General features: G+C 41.4%; 1 protein-coding gene across 2 annotated transcripts; it reads right to left on the bottom strand.

Annotated features, from left to right (window-relative positions):
* Positions 1 to 414: 414 nt before the first annotated feature.
* On the bottom strand, positions 415 to 23,715 carry LOC139380243 (protein O-glucosyltransferase 2). Of its 2 annotated transcripts, XM_071122779.1 has the most exons (10): positions 23,176 to 23,715; positions 20,928 to 21,133; positions 14,800 to 15,005; positions 13,506 to 13,583; positions 10,793 to 10,965; positions 10,259 to 10,496; positions 8,368 to 8,577; positions 8,158 to 8,247; positions 1,774 to 1,881; positions 415 to 619 (listed from the first exon to the last, which is right to left on the bottom strand). In XM_071122779.1, exons 1-10 carry the CDS (start codon positions 23,460 to 23,462, stop codon positions 602 to 604), a joined length of 1,614 nt encoding a protein of 537 aa, XP_070978880.1. In that variant the 5' UTR covers positions 23,463 to 23,715; the 3' UTR covers positions 415 to 601. The 2 variants fall into 2 exon arrangements, with proteins under 2 accessions (XP_070978880.1, XP_070978879.1); XM_071122778.1 differs by lacking the exon at positions 13,506 to 13,583 and having other exon boundaries at positions 522 to 619; positions 23,176 to 23,681.
* Between the last annotated feature and the right edge of the window lie 425 nt (positions 23,716 to 24,140).

The raw sequence follows: 24,140 nt of genomic DNA, 5'->3' as shown, positions 1-24,140 counted from the left end.
AGGGAGAGCTGTGACAGGAGGACTTCGAGTTTGGTGTCAGCCAGACTATGAGCAATAACCCTCCCAACTACACACACTGGCGATGGGTGTGTGTCAGTCCTGGATGGACTAGCCAGTATGTGTGGAGTGACAATGACACTTCCAAGGTCAGGTCTTGCTTTATTATTGTAAATATGCCTCATAGGATATAGACTACTGTCAGAGAGGCACTTTGCCCATTTCCTTAAAGCTATCAGTTCCACACATCTATAGGGCTATTACATGGGAGTTTAACAAGGAAAACAATATAATGCGTCCATCATACAATCAACTAACATCTGTGTGTTTGTCTTTACATGCTTCTATTGTGTACAACTTGAACCTGTGATATGGTGTGTGCATATATTGAAGAAAGAAAATAACACAACAAATGCATACAATGAAAAAATATTTATTATAAACATGTGGAAACTAACAATCATGTATGGTTAGGGTGACTGACAAGCCCACAATTCACATTTTGCCCCCCCCCCCCCCCCCCCCCCCCCCCCCAAAAAAACATTTTACAGCACAGGAACATCCGATAAAAATGCAATTGTTTTATAATTGAACAGTGGACAAATCATAATTCATCCTTGACCTGAAAAGAAAACATAAAAAAATCAATGTCAAACTTCATATGCAGGGCAGGGTTGATGTTATAGTGTCATAAAAGTCATACGTTTGTCAAAAAAAACTGTTATAAAAACCATGCAATGCCATAAAGCTTTTCCAATCCAATTCATCTGTTCCCTCGGAATCTTTGATCCATCCGCATGTGTTTTACAACAAACAAAAAAAGGTTTCAAAAGATCGCTAGAGTAGAGTGTTATTTGCAACATAACATTTATGATATGTTTGGACTGATATAAAACCAGTTTAGGGGGATTTAGCATCGGCTAAGATAACGTTTAGCTCTGTGGCAAATGCATTTAGTAAAAACGTATTATATGAATCCAACGCAATCAGTTGATTGAATATCCCTTTGCCAAAGATCTGTCTTCATGTCACCTTTGACAGACAGCAGCCTGTAAAAAGACACTGACGGGGACATTCCTTTAGCATTGTAGACATAGGGGGCAGATGATCATATACTGTATTAGAGTTGGGCGATACGGACAAAAATCTATATCGCGATAAATTGCCTGAATTGATCGATTCAGAAGAATAGGACGATGTGTGTATAACGTTACAGGAGCAGTGCAGTCAAAACGTGATTGTCCTTAATTTGATTCCTGATCTACTACCGCATGACAAGAGGCACCAAGACTGGAACCAACATCTACCCAGACTATCTGCACGGATCCTTTTTTGCACAAACTCTACCCACACACTCACGCTACATACGCCCACACACACACACACACACACACAACAGGCATACTGACGCCACACACACTTTCATACTCACCACATATGATGCGTCTGCTGCTACGGTCTATTATCTAACCTGTTGCCTAGTCACTTTACCCCTGCCTATACATACAGTATATGTTATTTTCTACTCCCTATATATAGCAATGTTCTTTTTTTTCTCTCTATTATTCACTGTGTATTTATTCATTGTGCCCCTATTTCTGTGTTTATCTTTAACTCTGCATTGTTGGAGATGGACCCATAAGTGAGCATTTCACAGTTCAAGGTTGACTGCAGTGGGATCAGAGCTAGGATGCAATCCCTTGTGCAAACATTCCTGCCCCCATTTTCCTCCCTATATGCTGTAATAGAGAGATTAGCTTGTGTCTTGATGCTTACCTGTGGTGTCCGGTGGCAGGAGCATGGGAAGAGGTCATCAGTGGGCTGCTCGACCTGTTCCATGCCCTCTCTGACCTTAGGCTCAGTCACCTGCAACTTGGCATACTCCTGGTCAACAGAAATAAAGAGAAACATGGAGAGAAAAATATATATATTACACACACTACCGTTCAAAAGTTTGGGGGTCACTTAGATATGTCCTTGTTTTTGAAATAAAAGTTAATTTTTTTGTCCATTAAAATAACATCAAATTGATCAGAAATGTTGTAAATGACTATTGTAGCTGGAAACGGCAGATTTTTTACGTGATATCTGCATAGGCGTACAGAGGCCCATTATCAGCAACTATAACTCCTGTGTTCCAATGGCACGTTGTGTTAGATAATACAAATGTATAATTTTAAAAGCTAATTGATCATTATAAAACCATTTTGCAATTATGTTAGTTCAGCTGAAAACTGTTGTCCTGATTAAAGAAGCAATAAAACTGGCCTTCTTTAGACTAGTTGAGTATCTGGAGCATCAGCATTTGAGAATCTGATTACAGGCTCAAAATGGCCAGAAACAAATAACTTTTCTGAAACTCGTCAGTCTATTCTTGTTCTGAGAAATGAAGGCTATTCCATGCAAGAAATTGCCAAGAAACTGAAGATCTCGTACAAAGCTGTGTACTACTCCCTTCACATTTCTAAGTGACCCCAAACGTTTGAACGGTAGTGTATATATTAAAGTGATGATGAAAATAAGAAAACTTCGACACCGATCGCTTTGTCATGTCACCACCTTGTCATGTCCCAATCATTCACTACTTATCATAACTCACAGGTGTTGAAATATTAGTGATATTTTGGAGATGATAAAAATCTATCCCACAATCCTGTCATACAAGTAGCAAAACAAGGATACACAAACAAGTTCAACTTTGTACTACTATCATATGTATGTAACAGGGTAGGGGTCAACTCGAATTGAAAGCATATCAGTTCAATAATTGAAAGGACATTGTTTTTCTTTTCAGTTTATTGAAAACCAAACAAAAAATATATGTCCCTTTTTCAGGACCCTGTCTTTCAAAGATAATTTGTAAAAATCCAAATAACTTCATAGATCATTGTAAAGGGTTTAAACACTGTTTTACATGCTTGTTCAATGAACCATAAACAATTAATGAACATGCACCTGTGGATTGGTCGTTAAGACACTAACAGCTTACAGACGGTAGGCAATTAAAGTCAAGACGGGGATGTCAGTGTTCTGCCAATGCCAGCGAATGGCCCGGATCTCAATCCCATTGAGCACATCTGGGACCTGTTGAATCGGAGGGTGAGGTCTTGGACCATTCCCCCGAGAAATGTCCAGGAATTTGCAGGTGCCTTGGTGGAAGAGTGGGGTAACATCTCACAGCAAGAACCGGCAAATCTGGTCCAGTCCATGAGTAGGAGATGCATTGCAGTACTTAATGCAGCTGGTGGCCACACCAGATATGGACTGTTACTTTCGATTTTTTTTCCTGAGTTTAGTACCTATTTTCTTTTAAAACACAGTTTTAATTTAGAAAGTCTTATCACTTTCAGAATGAACTGCCTTAGATTTAAATTGACCCCAACCCGGTTATGTACAGTGCCTTGCGAAAGTATTCGGCCCCCTTGAACTTTGCGACCTTTTGCCACATTTCAGGCTTCAAACATAAAGATATAAAACTGTATTTTTTTGTGAAGAATCAACAACAAGTGGGACACAATCATGAAGTGGAACGACATTTATTGGATATTTAAAACTTTTTTAACAAATCAAAAACTGAAAAATTGGGCGTGCAAAATTATTCAGCCCCCTTAAGTTAATACTTTGTAGCGCCACCTTTTGCTGCGATTACAGCTGTAAGTCGCTTGGGGTATGTCTCTATCAGTTTTTCACATCGAGAGACTGACATTTTTTCCCATTCCTCCTTGCAAAACAGCTCGAACTCAGTGAGGTTGGATGGAGAGCATTTGTGAACAGCAGTTTTCAGTTCTTTCCACAGATTCTCGATTGGATTCAGGTCTGGACTTTGACTTGGCCATTCTAACACCTGGATATGTTTATTTTTGAACCATTGCATTGTAGATTTTGCTTTATGTTTTGGATCATTGTCTTGTTGGAAGACAAATCTCCGTCCCAGTCTCAGGTCTTTTGCAGACTCCATCAGGTTTTCTTCCAGAATGGTCCTGTATCTTCCCATCAATTTTAACCATCTTCCCTGTCCCTGCTGAAGAAAAGCAGGCCCAAACCATGATGCTGCCACCACCATGTTTGACAGTGTGTTCAGGGTGATGAGCTGTGTTGCTTTTACGCCAAACATAACGTTTTGCATTGTTGCCAAAAAGTTCAATTTTGGTTTCATCTGACCAGAGCACCTTCTTCCACATGTTTGGTGTGTCTCCCAGGTGGCTTGTGGCAAACTTTAAACAACACTTTTTATGGATATCTTTAAGAAATGGCTTTCTTCTTGCCACTCTTCCATAAAGGCCAGATTTGTGCAATATACGACTGATTGTTGTCCTATGGACAGAGTCTCCCACCTCAGCTGTAGATCTCTGCAGTTCATCCAGAGTGATCATGGGCCTCTTGGCTGCATCTCTGATCAGTCTTCTCCTTGTATGAGCTGAAAGTTTAGAGGGACGGCCAGGTCTTGGTAGATTTGCAGTGGTCTGATACAACTTCCATTTCAATATTATTGCTTGCACAGTGCGCCTTGGGATGTTTAAAGCTTGGGAAATCTTTTTGTATCCAAATCCGGCTTTAAACTTCTTCACAACAGTATCTCGGACCTGCCTGGTGTGTTTCTTGTTCTTCATGATGCTCTCTGCGCTTTTAACGGACCTCTGAGACTATCACAGTGCAGGTGCATTTATACGGAGACTTAATTACACACAGGTGGATTGTATTTATCATCATTAGTCATTTAGGTCAACATTGGATCATTCAGAGATCCTCACTGAACTTCTGGAGAGAGTTTGCTGCACTGAAAGTAAAGGGGCTGAATAATTTTGCACACCCAATTTTTCAGTTTTTGATTTGTTAAAAAAGTTTGAAATATCCAATAAATGTCGTTCCACTTCATGATTGTGTCCCACTTGTTGTTGATTCTTCACAAATACAGTTTTATATCTTTATGTTTGAAGCCTGAAATGTGGCAAAAGGTTGCAAAGTTCAAGGGGGCCGAATACTTTCGCAAGGCACTGTAATATGTACGCACGATGAGAAGGGAAAATGTGCACATTCATTCAGTTTCCAACAAGGAACACAGGTAGCCCTAACTTTGTTGACCTCCACAACACTATCCCTCATAAAACACACCTGTCTTTATGGCTGATATATTTCGTGAAGACAGGAAGTTGTCCGTTTAAACATTCATCCTGCAACGGCTGGGTTATGGGCTCCAATAAAGCACTTCAGGGAGAGACACATCACCATTATGTCCCTGGGCCAAGTGTTCCTTTCCCAGAGAAAACACAGGGAGGGGCTGCGCCACGACTCTTCATGATACCCCATGACCCTCCTGACCTGTGGGCTCAGAGGTGGACCAAGGCTGGAGGCAGGTGGAGGTGGTTTGTGTTAGTGCTCTTCACTCATCTGATTCAGAATTGTGTTTTTAAATGTGGCATTGGATGAAACACACAGGTACACTTTTTATGTTTGAAAGAGTGCAAAGGGAAAAACATCTCCCATCTGTATGGCTCAGTTGGAAGAATTTGCAACGCCAGGGTTGTGGGTTCGATTCCACAGGGGACCAGAACGAAAGAGTAAGAAAATGGATGCACAGTGTCACCGCTGAGGAGTAGCCCGACCTTGGAATACCTGGTCTCTGTACGAGTAACTACTGTCCTTGAAGTGTGGGTATAAAAGTGAGCGGTAGAGATGGGAAGATAAGAGATGAGATACGCAAGCTGATGATGCTGATGATGATGATAAGGGTGCATGGAAACACTAGGCACACTTTCAACATCTAGATCGTTAGAACCAACAATGCAACAAGTGTGTACCTAGATCCGTTGCGGCGACCGCATTACAGCCACACCGGCGGTCACGAGTCATGACGCCAGTCAAATTCCATGTGACAGTTAAGTTACAGTAATTAGGAATCTCCGATTTCTAATGCTGCTGGTCATATAGCCTACAATGCAAAGGTAATCAAAAATCTAATCAAACACTTCATGAGATCTCATGTTGCGTAACATTTCTATCGGCTATGCAATTTCCTGAGAAAACAGTGATGGCCTCTATTAAAAAGAGGAGGATGCCATCAGCTTTCTATAGGCTTACAATATTTATTTATCAACTTTCTTAATATTAAGCACATTGCTTATTTTACAACAGGAGTATAGCCTACCTGGCTGGCATGGAAATGAACCATGGGAAAAGTGTCCTCCATTCGCTATTTAAGTGCATAGATTACATGTCTTTTTATCCCCTGCCCTGTTTTGACAGAGGTGCATGATAATGGTACATTCTAAATGAAAACAAATTTCACACATTATCTAGTAAAGACGGGATTAAATCAAGGATAGTCTGATGGGTGACAATATTAGCATATCCCTTGTGAATGATGCCCAGTTTAAGGCAAGAAAGAGCACATGCCTTTTTTTTTTTTTTTTACTTTTTCAAATCATAGTCGCACACCTCATGTAGCCTAGGCCATAGGCCTATATGTTTTGATAAGGTTTGTGTCACAACTAAAGTGGCAAAATAACTTACAATTAAACACATTCATCCGCTTTAGAGCCTAACTGGCATACATATGCAGCATGGGAGTTCCAAGTTTGGCGAAGTTCATTTTCACCATAAAAATGCACCTTTATAATAAAAGCATTACATCCATAAATTGCAAATTTGGTCATATGAGAATGGTGTTTTCCTGCTAATGGAACATTTGCGCTTATAGCCTACTGACATGTGCACATTGCTGCGCTTATAATGTGAAGAAACAGCCTAATAGTTTATCAACATTTTTAAGTTAAACGTTCTGATCTGTTGCGTCAACCTCATTACTTAAAGGTTTTTTGATGCTAGTGGTTGCATTAATTTGGGATCTACTGATCTCACAACTGTCCCAGACTGTTTTGAATATTTATTTATTGTACACAATAGGTCAACTTTTGTATTACGGGGGGATAGTAGATTGACATAGGCTAGTGCTTTTGATGTTCGTTAGGCCGACTCATTTTATTGGCTGACAAAAAAGTAAGTGTGAACAGTTATTCCAAGATCTTCAATATGCGCCTCGAAATTGGATAAGGGTATGCGCAGTTGCATCCACGAAGTGTCTGTCTTCACTTGTAGCCTGTGAGAAAGACCCGATCACATGACGGAGAGCCATGTGAGTGAGAAGTGCTGCGGAGCGCGCAGTCGGGATAAGGGAATTATAATAATTATATTCTGCCCAAGGGCACGGCCACTGGCCGCAAAAGGCAAGGATTCTTTTAGGGGGCATTACGGCCACACAAAGGGGACACCATTGGGAAATGTGTTATCAAGTGCTTGTTAAATTGTGAATGAGAGACTGATATAGTGTGTACAGCCTGCGCAAAAAAACGTTTGTCAAATCATCCTTTGAGTCGCATCATGCAGCCTTAGAATGTATAAAAATCTAAACATATAGCCTAACATTTGAATCACAACTAAAGTTACATAAATAACTCTAAATTAAGCATATAGGAGGACCTGTTTCTTTGTTAACAGCTCAATACAGAATAGCCGCATGTGTGCACTCACTCAAATCATTTGGAGAAAATATCCTTTCTATTTTATTCAGCTATGTTCAATTATATTCTTCATACTATCAAATAACATAATATAATGCCATGGAACTCTAAGCAAATCTTGTTAATTAACTAGTGCCGCCCACAGCCATATGGCATAGCCAGATCAGGGCCTAACATTAGGAAAACTCAAGAGTATGCTATTTTGTTCTTCTGAAATACTACATTTTCTTCATGTCATGTTTCTTTAGACCTGTCTAAAATAAATAGATTTATTGTGATGGCGTAGCCTAAATTAAATGGATTTATTAGACTTGTTAAAATGTAGATGTTCCAAAGGTCTGCATCAGTGGCTTGTAGGCTGTGTGTGGAAGCCAGGAGATGCCAAATGTGTTTATGTTAATCAACGGCCAATTACAGTGAGACCGGCAGTTATTTGCTTGACAATCACCAGCTGACAGAAATGCATGACCGCCACAGCCCTATCTATACCTACTACCGTCAGTTATCCAGTTTCTCCACAAAGGCACACTCTGCACTTACTTATTAAATACATCTCTAATTTCAAGGGTGCATGTCTGAATCTTGACTGTATACAGTATGTAGAGTTAAATCAATGTAGTCGTAGTGTAAAGTGAAATGTTACCTGGAAGAGTTTGTAGTAGTAGCAGAATATACTGTCGCCCATCAGATGATTTCGGGCAAATTGTTGACCGGCTACTGCGATTTTTCTTGCCTGGAAGAGCGAGATCATACTGAGCTTTTGAACAGAATGGGGGAAAAAAAAATGTTTGCCCCAATATATTTGAAACTTTGAAGTGCATTACAAATCCAAAAGTGTAATCATCCTCATCACCTCCTCATCTTGCTCACGGGCCCAATGGATCTTCTCCTGCAGGTCAGCCAGGTCTGCTCTGATGGGGATGTAGTGTTCCCAGGGTCTGAGCTGGCTGTAGAAGTGTTCATAGTAACCAGAGTCCTGCTTCAGCACCACACTGTCCCCAGCCAGCAGGTAGGGCAGTCTGTAGGCTGCCACCGTGCCATCTATGTTGATCTGGTACTTGTACTGTCAGAGGAGATAGAGGTGGGGTGGTGAGACTGTTCAGTTCCATTTTCAAATCAGCCTTCTGTGGGATGCAAGGGACTGGTTAACCTGATACAGAATAAGCATAGTCCTGGACTAAAAAGAAACCTCAATGGAGAATCTCTGTTGACCCCAATTAGTCGACTGGTCAATTGTTTGGTCAATAGGCTGTTTAGTTGACCACGTTTTTTTTTCTTGGCAAGCAGTAGCAAATATATTTGTTTTTTTATGGCACACGAGATACCCGTCTTATACCTGTCGCGCCCATCTCAGTGAACTAATCCATTGCAGAGGACGAAACTAATCCATCGCGGAGCCACGCGGATGGCACAGTGCTAAATTGTACATCTCTCTGCAGAATGTGCGCTCTCCTGACAAATTTGTGCACATTCCTTGTTTCATAACTTAATTGTGTGAAATGTTTTCCTTGATTGTTAGTTTTGGTATATTTCATTCCATTTACAAGTTTTGTCAATTTAGTCAGTCTTTTGTTTGGAGCGCTACTGTCAATGTTGAGTAACGCCTCGACCACACCGACAGCGTCATTGCATTTTTGTACACCAGAAGTACATTCATTTCCAACAGAACACTGCGTTTGCCTCACAGCATTGCGTTGCAGAGGCAGTTGCAGTGCATTCTGTGTGGTGCATAACGTTGGATTTATCGAACGTACCCGTCAAACTATGTGTAGACGGCTTGACGGAAATGGTAGCGGAAGGTGAACGTTGAACTTCTGTTGCACACATATCCAGATGACGCTGATGCTCATTTTGTGCAAATATATTAATCGGTGTGATCGAGGTGTAAGGAAAGACGCACACCTGACGCACAAACAAAATCTGTTTTTCCAGCCATTGAGAATGACAATAGTTCCTCAATGTATTTGAAAAATCTTTCCTGCTCTTTCTCTTTCAATAACCAATCAGCGTGAAAGGGAAAAATGTCATGCTCTGATCCAGTGGCAACGTCATAAAATAGGTTAACCTGATGAGCTCTTATCCCTTGTGAAAAATATCCCACAGCTGTTCTGTTTCCGAGCTCACTGGCTTGGGAAACTCTGAGGGCCCAGAATATTACATAAAATGTTGCAAGTTTGCTAGTTTAAGCTTCAGGCTGGACCCAAGTTAATAGTTTATACCATGTTTCTAGTTCCTTGCAGACAAGCCATGAGTAGCCAATGTGATTTATAGGATATTTATTTTAAAAATCTGAATATTTTCTACCTGCAGGCTGCAATGTTTTTATTTGTTGGCTTTATGACTGGAAAGCACTTTACTGGCCTCCCGTTTCCATGCGTTGCCATGTGCATATTGCCTTGTAAAATGAACTATTAAAATCTACTTTTTATCTCTGGCATAAAGTCTCCTCCAAACCGTTCTCATTTTTACAAGTCTCGTCCCTTGTTCTTTTTGTTTTACAAGCAATTATCTGCCCCATTATATAAAATGTAGTCAAATGTCACCGCTAAAAGAGTAAAAATGATCCATGTGTACATTTCCTAATTATCGACTTACAAACTAAATATATTGGCAAATATGATAACACCAGAAATCAACCTAAACTTTATCATTACCTACCCTAAAGCAGTGAGGTGTCTAATTGATGATACACCTAGCCTGGGAGAGACTGGATACCTTTTCTGCCTACACCACATCCATCTCACCTTGAAGAAGTCAAAGAAGGAGACGTGTTTGACCAGCGGTCCGTAGAGGCTCTCATCGTGTTTGAAGAAGAAGAAGTTGGTAAAGGCTGCATCCACCATGTCGGGATGAGCCCTGGCCAGCTTCACCAGCTCCAGGCGCTCCTTGCGACTGTCCCGCCCCCTCCAGAACGCTGTGGCGTTCTTCTCCCGCCACGGAGGCCCCGTATTGGCCTGGACCGACATCATGTCCAGACTCACTCTGCTCATCGGAGGAGAAACGTGTCAGTCGAAATGAACAACAGACGCAATTGGCTAGCACACAGACCTGATAAAGATCATTTTCTTAAAATGCTGTCACTAACCAGTTGAGTGTGTGGGCCCCACTATTCTATTTTGGATTATATTATTTGTCCAGCGCACATTTCCCTTTGAATCTAACACACTACCATAATAGTACATTATGAAAAACTACATGTTTGGGGTGTAGCATCACTTGCACATGTGTATAATGGATGACACACAAAGATAAATGAGGAGAGCAACAGTGGTGCTTGCCTTCCCATGGTCTCCAGGACCGACTCGGTGAGGTCGTAGGTTGGCATAACAACGTCGCGGGTGTCATTGGAGCCGCACCAGGAGAAGATGGGGTGGAGCCTCTCTGAGGGCCTCCTCTTCTCCAGGGGCCAGTCCCCCAGGTTCACAAAGAACTCTAGATCTGGGACCCGCACCTGACCGCACAGGGAGAGAGAGAGAGAGAGACCCTGGGCTTAGAACATACATCACTACCTGACCGCACAGGGAGAGAGACAGAGAAGACAGAGGAGAAGAGAGAGACAGAGCAGGACGTGCGAGAGAGAAGATACTGGGCTTAGAATGTACATCACCTACAAAACATTACTTTATTGTCCATGTTCCAGCGAACAACGGAAATGTCTTCTGCTCTGTTCTACATAACCTCTTTAAAAAATAAACATCTCTGCATCTAAATTCACCCCCCAGTATACCCTGATAAATAACACAACCTTTATAAATGAAGTTGACATATATTCTTTACAGAAATGCCATAGGTTGCGCTCTTCATGAGTCCACAGTGCCATCTAGTGGCCACGGGGACAAATATCCCTAGAATCAACCCCAACACCTTCCATTATCTCCCACCACGTTGGTGATTGCGGATGTGAAGGAATCTGATAGGTGCAAGCAAAACCTGCCTTTCCGATCAGCCTTGAACGGGCCTTTGTCTTTCAATAGGGGCTCAACAAGGACTTCCTATTCTAAAGTAAATGGTCATGAATGTTAAAAACGCCCACACCAGTAGAAATCCACCTTTCCAAGCTGAAAGATGGCCTGAGCTTACCCATGATGTTGCACAACGATTTAAGTCAAGATGTCATCGTTTTAGTCAAAGTATGATAGTTGGTCACAGCCTGCTTAAACTAATAACACACAAACAATTATATGGTTTTCATGTCTTTATTGAATACACCGTGTAAACATTCACAGTGCAGGGTGGGAAAAGTATGTGAACCCTTGGATTTAATAACTGGTTGACCCTCCTTTGCCAGCAATAACCTCAACCAAACGTTTTCTGTAGTTGTGGATCAGACCTGCACAACGGTCAGGAGGAATTTTGGACTATTCCAAAACTGTTTCAGTTCAGCAATATTCTTGGGATGTCTGGTGTGAACTGCTCTCGAGGTCATGCCACAGCATCTCAATCGTGTTGAGGTCAGGACTCTGACTGGGCCACTCCAGAAGGCATATTTTCTTTTGTTGAAGCCATTCTGTGTTTTGGGTCGTTGTCATGTTGCATCACCCAACTTCTGATGAGCTTCAATTGGCGGACAGATAAACCTAACATTCTCCTGCAAAATGTCGTGATAAATTTGGGAATTCATTTTTCCGTCGATGATAGCCAGCTGTCCAGGCCCTCAGGCAGCCCCATCCATGATGCTCCCTCCACCATACTTTACAGTTGGGATGAGGTGTTGATGGTGTGCTGTGCCTTATCCACACATAGTGTTGTGTTCCTTCCAAACAACTCAACTGTAGTTTCATCTGTCCACAGAATATTTTGCCAGTAGTGCTGTGGAACATGCAGGTGCTCTTTTGTGAACTTCAGTTTTTTTTTTGGACAGCAGTGCCTTCTTCTGTGGTGACCTCCCATGAACACCATTCTTGTTTAGTGTTTTACGTGTTGTCGACTTGTCAACAGAGATGTTAGCATGCTGCAGAGATTTCTGTATGTCTTTAGCTGACACACTAGGATTCTTGTTAACCTCATTGAGCATTCTGCGCTGAGCTCTTGCAGTCATCTTTGCAGGACGGCCACTCAAGGAGAGTAGCAACAGTGCTGAACTTTCTCCATTTATGGACAATTTGTCTTACTGTGGACTGATGAACAAGGCTTTTAGAGATACTTTTGTAACCCTTTCCAGCTTTATGCAAGTCAACAATTCTCAATATTAGGTCTTCTGAGATCTCTTTTGTTCGAGGCATGGTTCACATCGGGAAATGCTTCTTGTGAATAGCAAACTCACATTTTGAGAGTGTTTTTTTATAGGGCAAGGCAGCTCTAACCAACATCTCCAATCTCTTCTCATTTATTGGACTCCGGGTTAGCCGACTCCAGTTAGCTTTTGGAGAAGTCATTAGCCTAGGGGTTCACATACTTTTTCCAACCTACACTGTGAATGTTTAAATTATGTATTCAGTCTAGACAAGACAAATACAATATTTTGTGTGTTATTAGTGGAAGCAGACTGTGTTTGTCTGTTGTTGTGACTTAGATGAACAGATCTAATTTTATGGCAAATTTACGCCGAAATCCAGATAATTCCAAAGAGTTCACATACTTTTTCTTGCCACTGTAGAAAAACATATATCGGCTATCTTTCAATAGTTATCCATATTGCAGGAGCTTCATCTTATTATTTTTTTAAAAACTATATCTATGGTGGATTCTGGGCTACAATTTATGGAAAATGCCAAAACTTGAGATAACAAGAGACAGCGAAGTCAAAGATGGGCCAGTGGTTTCCATCTGTGACAGTTTTCCCTAAATCAATGCTTATGAAAAACCCAGATCCAGAACCAGCTAATCTTGTGAATATGGTGTAGCAATTTATTTAATTTTTTTAAACTGCAACAAATAAAATGAGCTAGCTAGATAAGTTCAGACAGTTAGCTACGCTGACAGCTGTCAGTGCCCAATCTGTTGATGTTCATCAACTCCACATGGTCCTTTCACTTAATTTCAAGAACTCACCTTCCTGGTTAGCGAGAGGAGGAAGGCATCCATGAAGATCCTGAATCCCACATGCTCCCCTAGTGTCTTAATGTAGACCTCAGGGTGGAAATATAGAATAGACACATTAACCTTGTCGTCCATGTGTTACAGCAAACCGTGGGACATTTTGTCTTCTGCTCTGTCCTCAACCCTCCCGCAGACCGTCCGCGTCGCCCACAGTTCAGCCGAGCGCATGGTCAAGCTGCAGTGTCGCAGCCATGGACGGACAGACATTGCTCATGGTAACAGTTAGAACATTCTGATAACATTATGGCTGTAGTCACAACAGTGTTGGCATCAACATCTCTTGGGAAGCTCACATGTATGTAGATGTATAAATCAAGTGAGCTAGTGTGTAATTCCAGATGACCACAGTAGTGTGTGGGAACTGCTGCTGACCTCTTGCAGCTCACCACAACCTCGCTGCATAAAGCCTACCGCTTACCAGGGCAGTGCGACGTCACTGGGGTAACACACACTCGCACTGGATTGCGGTGTTTACGCAGCATTGTGTGAGGAAACAAGAAAAGGGGATATATCCAGAACATGCCTATTGTTGTTTGGGTATTGAATACGGTTCAAGCAAGAGATGAAGGGGCGGCAGGGTAGCCTAGTGGTTAGAGCGTTGGACTAGTAACCGGAAGGTTGCGAGTTCAAACCCCCGAGCCGACAAGGTACAAATCTGTCGTTCTGCCCCTGAACAGGCAGTTAACCCACTGTTCCCAGGCCGTCATTGAAAATAAGAATTTGTTCTTAACTGACTTGCCTGGCTAAATAAAGGTAAAAAAAAAAAAAAAAAAAAAAAAAAAAGCACATCCAGTTAGCGGGTGTTAGAGATGTATCAAATCCCAGCTGAGAAGCATAGTGGGATTCAAATCTACATCTCAACTGACAACTGTATAGTCGGATTCAAATGTACAACATTTTAACTGAAACCTGTCTGTATGTAATAGTATGATTACAGGTACCATGTATCGTTGTCTTCCAGCATTATTGGGGGGGGGGGTGTTAACAATACTACCTGGTTGTTCAACAAGGTACAGGTGCCCAAAAAAAAATGGGACTCAAATGTCTTCAACCTTTACAATGACTGGAAATGGCCACGCCACCTGGACCCATATTCACAAAAAGTCTCAGAAATACGAGTGATGATATAGGACCAGTTTAGCTTTTTAGAGTCATAATGAATACAATTATATGGAGAGGGGGGGGGCTGATTCTAGATCAGCACTCTGGTGTGCTTTTTGAACATGGGTCCTGGTCTACCATGTACCTTGTTGTCTTTGATTGTGTAGTGGCAGAGGCTCTGTCTCTGTCCGAAACGCTGGGGCACCTCCAGGGCGTTGCGGTCTGGGTCCACCCTGGGGAACAGGGCCAGGTCCTGCTCTATCTGAGGGAAGGACACAGGGCACTGCATGTCCTTCTTCCACACAGCGCCACTGGTCTGAGGACAGTCACAACCATCATGGTACACTGGACCTAAAGAGAGAGGGTGGAGAAGGGAGCATAGAAAGTTTAGATGACCCTCATGAAGCATTATAGATGCAGTAGTGTCTCACAGAGAGAAAGAAAGTTTCCCTGGTGTCTGGAACCAAGGACTAGTAACACCAAGTCTATTCCAAATTTGACCCAAACAATTGTCGTGGCATTTGTGCCAACTGCAATCTTTCTGCGCCATGAACAGCAGATTACTGCACTCTCTCAGTCAACAAGACGTCCCGAGCAAAAGTTACATTGGATTCCGACCAAATGATTGAACTTCAGACCATATTTATTCCCTACACACCCTAAATGACAAACAAAATGCTAAACAAAAACAATGTTTCTTTGTCGATTTCCAAAAACGACTTGATTAAATTTTGCAGGAAGGCATTTCACTACAATTCATTGAAAGTGGCAGGTGGAAAAACCCATGTCATCAAATCGATGTACACAAGTAACAAACGTGCAGTTAAAATGTGAGATAAACATACATTTATTTTCCCAAGGGCGTGGAGTAAAACACAGAAACAACTTGCCTATGTAATATTTCAATAAATTACTGGACCAAAAACACTTGAGCAATCAACAGCCCCCGGTCTCATGCTTGACACAGAAAAAAAAAAAAAAATATATATATATATATATATATATATATATATATATATATATATATATATATATATATATATGCCTCCTTTATGCAGATGATCTGGTAATGCAGTCACCCAGGAAATAGGAACGACAGCAGCAAGTAGATCATCTGCAACAGTTCTGTCACGCCTGGGCACTGACAGTCACTCTTATGATATTCCACAAAAGGTCCAGATGTCAGGGAAACCGATGTACTTTTTTAACTGGGCTCCACTCCTACACACAAACACACCTACTTGGGACAACAACAAAATATTTGCTCCACAAGAAACTTCAACCTGGCCGTAAATGAAGTGAGAGACATAGCAAGGAGGGCTTTCTATGCCATAAAAAAAAAAAAAAAAAAACTATCAAAATTAGACATACCAATTAGAAATCGGGAAATATTAGAATCAATAATAGAACCAATTGCATTATATGGCATTGAAGTGTGGGGTCGGGTTACAGAGCATTGACAAACCGTGCATGAGGAATTCTGTAAGAGCATCCTCAGAGGACAGAGATAAACTGGAAACCACACATGCAGAGCAGAATTAGGACAATTCCCTCTTCTGATTACTATTAAAAGAGCCACCAAATGTTATAATCATTAAAACAAGTGAAAGCTAAATATATCACCTATTGGAAAAGATACCACAAAAGATCTAACTTAAATGATATGTCTCTAAAACCTGACAGTACACGGTGGCAGACTGAGAAAAACACTGGCTTTGTACAGACTCATAGAGCACAGCCTGGCCATAGAAACCGGCTGTCACAGGTAGATCTGGATACCCACAGAGGACAGGCTGTGCTCACTCTGCCCTCAGAGAGGAGGTCGAGACAGAGCTCTACTTTCTCCTACACTGCGAGAACTATGCAGACTTCCAGGCAATTTTCTTCCCCAAAATGAAAACAAATACAAAGGTTTTAAAACAAAAACAGAAAAGATGAAAATCTACTGGGAGAAAAACCCCTTTGTGCCATTATTATCAGTGGAAAGAAAAAGTATGTGAAACCTGGAAATACCTAGATTCCTGCATAAATTGGTCATAAAATTTGATCTGATCTTCATCTAGGTCACAAGAATAGAAAGCCTGCTTAAAGTAATAACACACAATTATACATTTTCATGTCTTTATTGAATACACCGTGTAAACATTCACAGTGCAGGGTGGGAAAAGTATGCGAACCCTTGGATATAATAACTGTTTGACCGCCAGCAATAACCTCAACCAAACATTTTCTGTAGTTGCGGATCAGACCTACACAACGGTCAGGAGGAATTATGGCCATTGCTCTTTACAAAACTGTTTCAGTTAAGCAATGTTCTTGGGATGTCTGGTGTGTACTGCTCGAGGTCATGCCACAGCATCTCAATCGGGTTGAGGTCAGGACTCTGACTGGGCCACTCCAGAAGGCCTATTTTCTTCTGTTGAAGATTTACTTCTGTGTTTTGGGTCGTTGTCCTGTTGCGTCACCAAACTTCTGATGAGCTTCAATTGGCGGACAAATAAACCTAACATTCTCCTGCAAAATGTCTTGATAAACTTGGGAATTAATTTTTCCGTCGATGATAGCAATCAATCCACAAAACATGATGCTCCCTCCACCATACTTTACAGTTGGGATGAGGTTTTGATGTTGGTGTGCTGTGCCTATTTTTCTCCTTCCAAACAACTCAAGTGTAGTTTCATCTGTCCACAGAATATTTTGCCAGTAGCGTTGTGGAACATCCAGGTACACATTTGCTAACTTCAGACATGAAAAATACAATTTGTGTGCTATTAGTTTAAGCACACTGTGTTTGTCTATTGTTGTGACTTAGATGAAAATCAGATCAAATTTGATGACCAATTTATGCAGAATTCCAGGTAATTCCAAAGGGTTTTTTAAAAAAAAGTTTTTTTTCTTGCCACTGTAAATTGCAAAACAAATGTAGCTCCTGCCACATGCGTAGCGACAGCCAGTGTAACGAACAACCAGGATAATAAGTAAATATACAGTGGGGCAAAAAAATATTTAGTCAGCCACCAATTGTGAAAGTTCTCCCTTTTAAAAAGATGAGGCCTGTAATTTTCATCATAGGTACACTTCAACTATGACAGACAAAATGAGAAAAAAAAATCCAGAAAATCACATTGTACGATTTTTAATGAATTTATTTGCAAATTATGGTGGAAAATAAGTATTTGGTCAATAACAAAAGTTTATTTCAATACTTTGTTATATACCCTTTCTTGACAATGACAGAGGTCAAACGTTTTCTGTAAGTCTTCACAAGGTTTTCACACACTGTTGCTGACATTTTGGCCCATTCCTCCATGCAGATCTTCTCTAGAGCAGTGATGTTTTGGGGCCGTTGCTGGGCAACACGGACTTTCAACTCCCTCCAAAGATTTTCTATGGGGTTGAGATCTGGAGACTGGCTAGGCCACTCCAGGACCTTGAAATGCTTCTTACGAAGCCACTCCTTCGCTGCCCGGGCGGTGTGTTTGGGATCATTGTCATGCTGAAAGACCCAGCCACGTTTCATCTTCAATGCCCTTGCTGATGGAAGGAGGTTTTCACTCAAAATCTCACGATACATGGCCCCATTCATTCTTTCCTTCACACGGATCAGTCGTCCTGGTCCATTTGCAGAAAAACAGCCCCAAAGCATGATGTTTCCACCCCCATGCTTCACAGTAGGTATGGTGTTCTTTGGATGCAGCTCAGCATTCTTTGTCCTCTAAACACAACGAGTTGAGTTTTTACCAAAATGTTCTATTTTGTTTTCATCTGACCATATGACATTCTCCCAATCTTCTTCCGGATCATCCAAATGCTCTCTAGCAAACTTCAGACAGTCCTGGACATGTACTGGCTTAAGCAGGGGGACATGTCTGGCACTGCAGGGTGAGTCCCTGGCGGCGTAGTGTGTTACTGATTGTAGGCTTTGTTACTTTGGTCCCAGCTCTCTGCAGGTCAATCACTAGGTCCCCCCGTGTGGTTCTGGGATTTTTGCTCACCGTTCTTGTGATCATTTTGACCCCACGGGGTGAGATCTTGCGTGGAGCCCCAGATCGAGGGAGATTATCAGTGGTCTTGTATGTCTTCCATTTCCTAATAATTGCTCCCAGTTGATTTATTCAAACCAAGCTGCTTACCTATTGCAGATTCAGTCTTCCCAGCCTGGTGCAGGTCTACAATTTTGTTTCTGGTGTCCTTTGACAGCTCTTTGGTCTTGGCCATAGTGGAGTTTGGATTGTGACTGTTTGAGGTTGTGGACAGGTGTATTTTATACTGATAACAAGTTCAAACAGGTGCCATTAATACAGGTAACGAGTATAGGAGAGAGGAGCCTCTTAAAGAAGAAGTTACAGGTCTGTGAGAGCCAGAAGTCTTGCTTGTTTGTAGGTGACCAAATACTTATTTTCCACCATAATTTGCAAATAAATAAATTAAAAATCCTACAATGTGATTTTCTGGATTTAAAAAAAAAAATTGTCAGGCATAGTTGACGTGTACCTATGATGAAAATTACAGGCCTCTCATCTTTTTAAGTGGGAGAACTTGCACAATTGGTGGCTGACTAAATGCTTTTTTGCCCCACTGTATTGTCCTCATTCATTTACTACTATATTTGTCCTGATAATTCTTACAATGTTCCCTATAATTTTTTATTATCTGTGTCATTATTGATTTGATATGTCTATAGGTTTGCTTTTACAGCCTTATTCTAAAATAGATTAAAATTGTTTTTTCCCCTCATCAATCTACAAACAATACCCCACAATGACCAAGCAAAAACAGGTTTAGACATTTTTTCAAATGTATATATAAATCAATTTAAAAAAATGTAATATAATTTGTTACATAAGTATTCAGAACCTTTACTCAGTACATTCTTGAAGCTCCTTTGGCAGCGATTACAGCATCAAGTCTTCTTAGGTATGGCGCTTGGCACACCTGTATTTGGGAAGTTTCTCCCATTCTTCTCTGCACTTTCAGGTCTCTCCAGAGATGTTTGATTGGGTTCAAGTCTGGGATCTGTCTGGACCACTCAAGAACATTCAGAGACTTGTCCCGAAGCCACTCCTGTGTTGTCTTGACTGTGTGCTCGGGGTCATTGTCCTGTTGGAAGGTGAACCTTCGCCCCAGTCTGAGGTCCTGAGCACTGTGGAGCAGGTTTTCATCATGGATCTCTCTGTACTTTGCTCCGTTCATCTTTCCCTTGATCCTGACTAGTCTCCCAGTCCCTGCCTCTGAAAAACACCCTCACAACATGATGCTGCCACCACCATGCTTAATGGTAAGGATGGTGCCAGGTTTCCTCCAGACGTGATGCTTGCCATTCAGGCCAAAGAGTTCAATCTTGGTTTCATCAGACCAGAGAATCTTGTTTCTCATTGTCAGAGTCCTTTAGGTGCCTTTCGGCAAACTCCAAGCGGGCCGTCATGTGCCTTTTGCTGAGGAGTGGCTTCCGTCTGGCCACTCTACCATAAAGGCCTGATTGGTAGAGTGATGCAGAGATGGTTGTCCTTCTGGAAGGTTCTCCCATCTCCACCTAGGAACTCTGGAGCTCTGTCAAAGTGACGATTGGGTTCTTGGTCACCTCCCTGACCAAGACCCTTCTTCCCGATTGCTCCGTTTGGCCAGCTCTAGGAAGAGTCTTGGTTGTTCCAAACTTCTTCCATTTAAGAAGGAAGGATGGAGGCCACTGTTCTTGGGGACCTTGCAGAAATATTTTTGTACCCTTCCCCAGATCTGTGCCTCGACACAATCCTGTCTCGGAGCTCTACGGACAATTCCTTCGACCTCATACCTTGATTTTTGGTTTGACATGCACTGTCAAGTGTGGGACCTTATATAGACAGGTGTGTGCCTTTCCAAATCATATCCAATCAATTAATTTGACCACAGGTGGACTCTAATCAAGTTGTTAAATCATCTCAAGGATGATCAATGGAAACAGGATGCACATGAGCTCAATTTCGAGTCTCATATCAAAGGGTCTGAATACTTAAGTAAATAAGGTATGTTTTTTGTTTGAATACATTTGCTAAAATGTCTAAAAACCTGTTTTCCCTTCGTCATTATTGTGTGTAGTGTGTATTGTGTGTAGATTGACGACGTAACAAACTGTAGAACAAGGGAAAAGGTCTGAATACTTTCCGAATGCACTGTATGTGGTAACACTTTCCATGCCAATGAAGCCTTTTGAATTGACAAAGACAGAGAGACTGAGGTAGAGAAAGAGAGGGAGAGAAAGGGAGACATAAAGAGAGAGTTAGTTGGTTGGTTCACCTTTCAGAATGAATGGCGACTTCGCGACATGCTTGTCGTTGAGCAGTATGTGGACGTGTAGGTCTGTGTAGCTGGCATACATCCTGTACCGCACCAGAAAGGAACCATCTCTGCGATCTAGAACCTGCACCCAGATTCTAGTGAACTGTTCCACTGGGGACACGATCTTCACCTCGAATGTGTTCTCCCCGGGAGATGATGTGAAACTGAATGGCGTACACAGGGACATATACAAACATGAGGGAAACAACATGTAGGCCTATGAGCTGAGCAGATTACATTTGGCTGAGCTGACGGTCATCATATGATCACAATTGTATCAACAAATCTGATTACAGCGCCTTCAGAAGGTATTCATACCCCTTGACTTTTTTCCAAATTTTGTTGTTAAAGTGGGATTCAAATGTATTTAAAATTGTAATTTCCTGTCAATAATCTACACAAAACACTAATGTCAATGTGAAGAAAAAAAATCTAGCATTTAAAATTAAAATAAATCATAAAAAATAAAACACTAATACATCTTGATTAGATAAGTATTTAACTTCCTAAGTCAATACATGTTAGAATCACCTTTGGCAGTGATTACAGCTGTGAGTCTATCTGGGTAAGTCTAACAGCTTTTCACATTTGGATTGTGCAATATTTGTCAATTATTCTTTTAAAAAAAATATTCAAGTTCTGTTAAATTGGTTGCTGATCATTGCTAGACAACCACTTTCAGGTCTTGCCTTGGATTTTCAAGCAGATTTAAGTCAAAATTCTAATTCTGCCACTCATTGGACATTCACTGTTTTCTTGGTATGCAATTCTAGTTAAGATTTGGCCTTGTGTTTAAGGTTATTGTCTAGCTGAAATGTGAATTTATCCCCTAGTGTCTGATGGAAAGCAGACTGAACCAGGTTTTCCTCTAGGATTTTGTGGGTGCTTAGCTCCATTCCGATAAAAAAAAATATCCTGAAAAACTCCCCAGTCCTTAACGAGTACAAGAATACCCATAATATGATGTAGCCACCACTATGATTGAAAAAATGGAGAATGGTACTCAGTAGTGTTGTATTGGATTTTCCCCAAACATAACACTTTGTATTCAGGACAAAAAGTTTATTGCTTTGCCACATTTGTTGCAGTATTACTTTGTTGCAAACAGGAGGCATGTTTTGGAATATTTTTTATTCTGTACAGGCTTCCTTCTTTTCACTTATTGTGGAGTAACTAATGTTGTTGAACCATCCTCAGTTTTCCCAGCCATTAAACTTTAACTGTTTTAACGTCACCATTGGCCTCAAGTTGAAATCCCTGAGCGGTTTCCTTCCTCTCCAGCAACTGAGTTTGGAAGGAAGCCTGTATCTTTGTAGTGACTGGGTGTATTGATGCGCCATCCGAAGTGTAATTAATAATTTCACCATGATCAAAGGGATATTCAATGTCTGCTTTTATTTTTTTTTAACCCATCTACAAATAAGTGCCTTTCTTTGCAAGGCATTGGAAAACCTCCCTGGTCTTTGAGGTTGAATCTGTGTTTGAAATTCATTGCTCGACTGTGTAGACTACAGAGATCAGGTTGTCAGGAAAAAAAAAATGTTTAACCCCATTATTGCACACAAGGTGTGTCCCTACAACTTCTGTGACTTGTTACTCAAACTTATTTAGGCTTGCCATAACAATGGGGTTGAATACTTATTGACTCAAGAAATCATTTGTAAACATAATTCCACTTTGACATTATGGGGCATTGTGTGTAGGCCAGTGACAAAAATATAATCTAAATCGAATCCAGGCTGCAACAACAAATGGGGAAAAAGTCAAGGGGTGTGAATACTTTCTGAAGGCACTACAGGCCTATCTGTAGTTTAAACTCCAGGTGATATGTCCATTTAAAAACGGTTAAATGACTGTAGGTTACAATTATGTAGGCCAAAAGTGGCCCTCGTGAGTAAACACCCAAAACAACAATGACAACTGTGGAGGAGGAAACTGCCCCAGAGGGAGAGGTGCCACAAAGATGTGTTCAGTGAGTGTTATCCCCGAAAACTATACATCTCCAACCCTAGGGAAGCACAGCCATTCATGTGTGTTCAGTGATGTAAACGTTCAGCTCGACTTTATCTGCACACTTTCTATCATAATTCACGTTTGGTTTTACGATTCCACTGCTACATTGTGTCCACTGCCCATGCCATCGGTAGCTAGCTAGCCGCTTTTGTATCGTCTGGTAGGCTTCCTTGAAGAATAACGACATACTTACTTTCTCCCCGAGCTGTCCACAGTCTGTATGTAAAAGAAACGAGCTGGAAGGACAATATTTGCTTCGAGTCCAGAACCCCATACCAAAGTTCTTGTAGCACTGGGCACCGCGCCGGTTGAAGCCACGGGAGGTGTATGTTCCAACAGCCCCAGACAGCACAACACAAATAACGAAAGCAATTTACGCAACATGTTTCTGTGACTCGGTTCTTCTGAAAATGCTTTGGTCCCTTGTCTCTTCCAAACTGCTATTTTACAATGGAATTTCAAGCCTGTAAAAATGACCATCCCGGTAAAATGTAGGAAACGCCGGATAATTCGACATCTGGCCGCCAGCAGTGTATAGCCTACATCCAGCGAAACACCCTTTCTGGCAAATATGCGGATGCAATGTTTCGATTTGTGTATACTATACTCACATATACACAACACGGCGCATTTCTATTAGTTTGCTGTGTCACATTTTTTATCGGTAAAGTTTATAATAAAACATACATGGACACAAAATCCTGGCCGGTTTGGGTAGAAGTTATTCGCAGACAGGCGAGCCTGGCAATCTGATTGGTCGCCCCCACAACGTCTGGTAGAACGGGAAGCTGATTGGACCAAAGGAGTATGGAAAAGCCATTGGGCCACACGTATTTACTGCCATGCAAGGGCAAATTTTCAATGACTAAGTGAAAGCAATTTTACATGAGGGGTTTGTGCTTCAATGTTCCTAGGTAGTGGGCTCCGGAGTGTCTCGGCGGTCTAGGGCACTGCGTCTCAGTGCAAGATGCGTCCCTGGTTCGAATCCAGGCTTTATCACATCCGGCCGTGATTGCGAGTCGCATAGAGCGGCGCACAATTGCCCATCGTCAGGGTTTGGCCGTAATTGTAATTAAGAATTGGTTCTTAACTGACTTGCCTAGTAAAAAGATATTGGATTTTACTTATATTGACTGACCTAATATTAAAAAAACAGTC

The sequence above is a fragment of the Oncorhynchus clarkii genome, chromosome 22 (assembly GCF_045791955.1).
Source record: "Oncorhynchus clarkii lewisi isolate Uvic-CL-2024 chromosome 22, UVic_Ocla_1.0, whole genome shotgun sequence".
NCBI classification, from domain to species: Eukaryota; Metazoa; Chordata; class Actinopteri; order Salmoniformes; family Salmonidae; genus Oncorhynchus; species Oncorhynchus clarkii.
Note: the sequence above shows the minus strand (reverse complement) of the source record. Positions and strands in the feature narration are given on the sequence as shown.

Bases quoted from the DNA above. Each gene is read 5' to 3' on its own strand.
- LOC139380243 (XM_071122779.1), bottom strand. From the start codon at position 23,462: ATGGTCATTTTTACAGGCTTGAAATTCCATTGTAAAATAGCAGTTTGG. The intron at 8,578-10,258 runs GTGAGATGGATG...CTCCTCTGACAG, and splicing joins CCTTCTTTGACTTCTTCAAG to TACAAGTACCAGATCAACAT. The intron at 1,882-8,157 runs GTAACATTTCAC...TCTGTTGACCAG, and splicing joins ACTACTACAAACTCTTCCAG to GAGTATGCCAAGTTGCAGGT.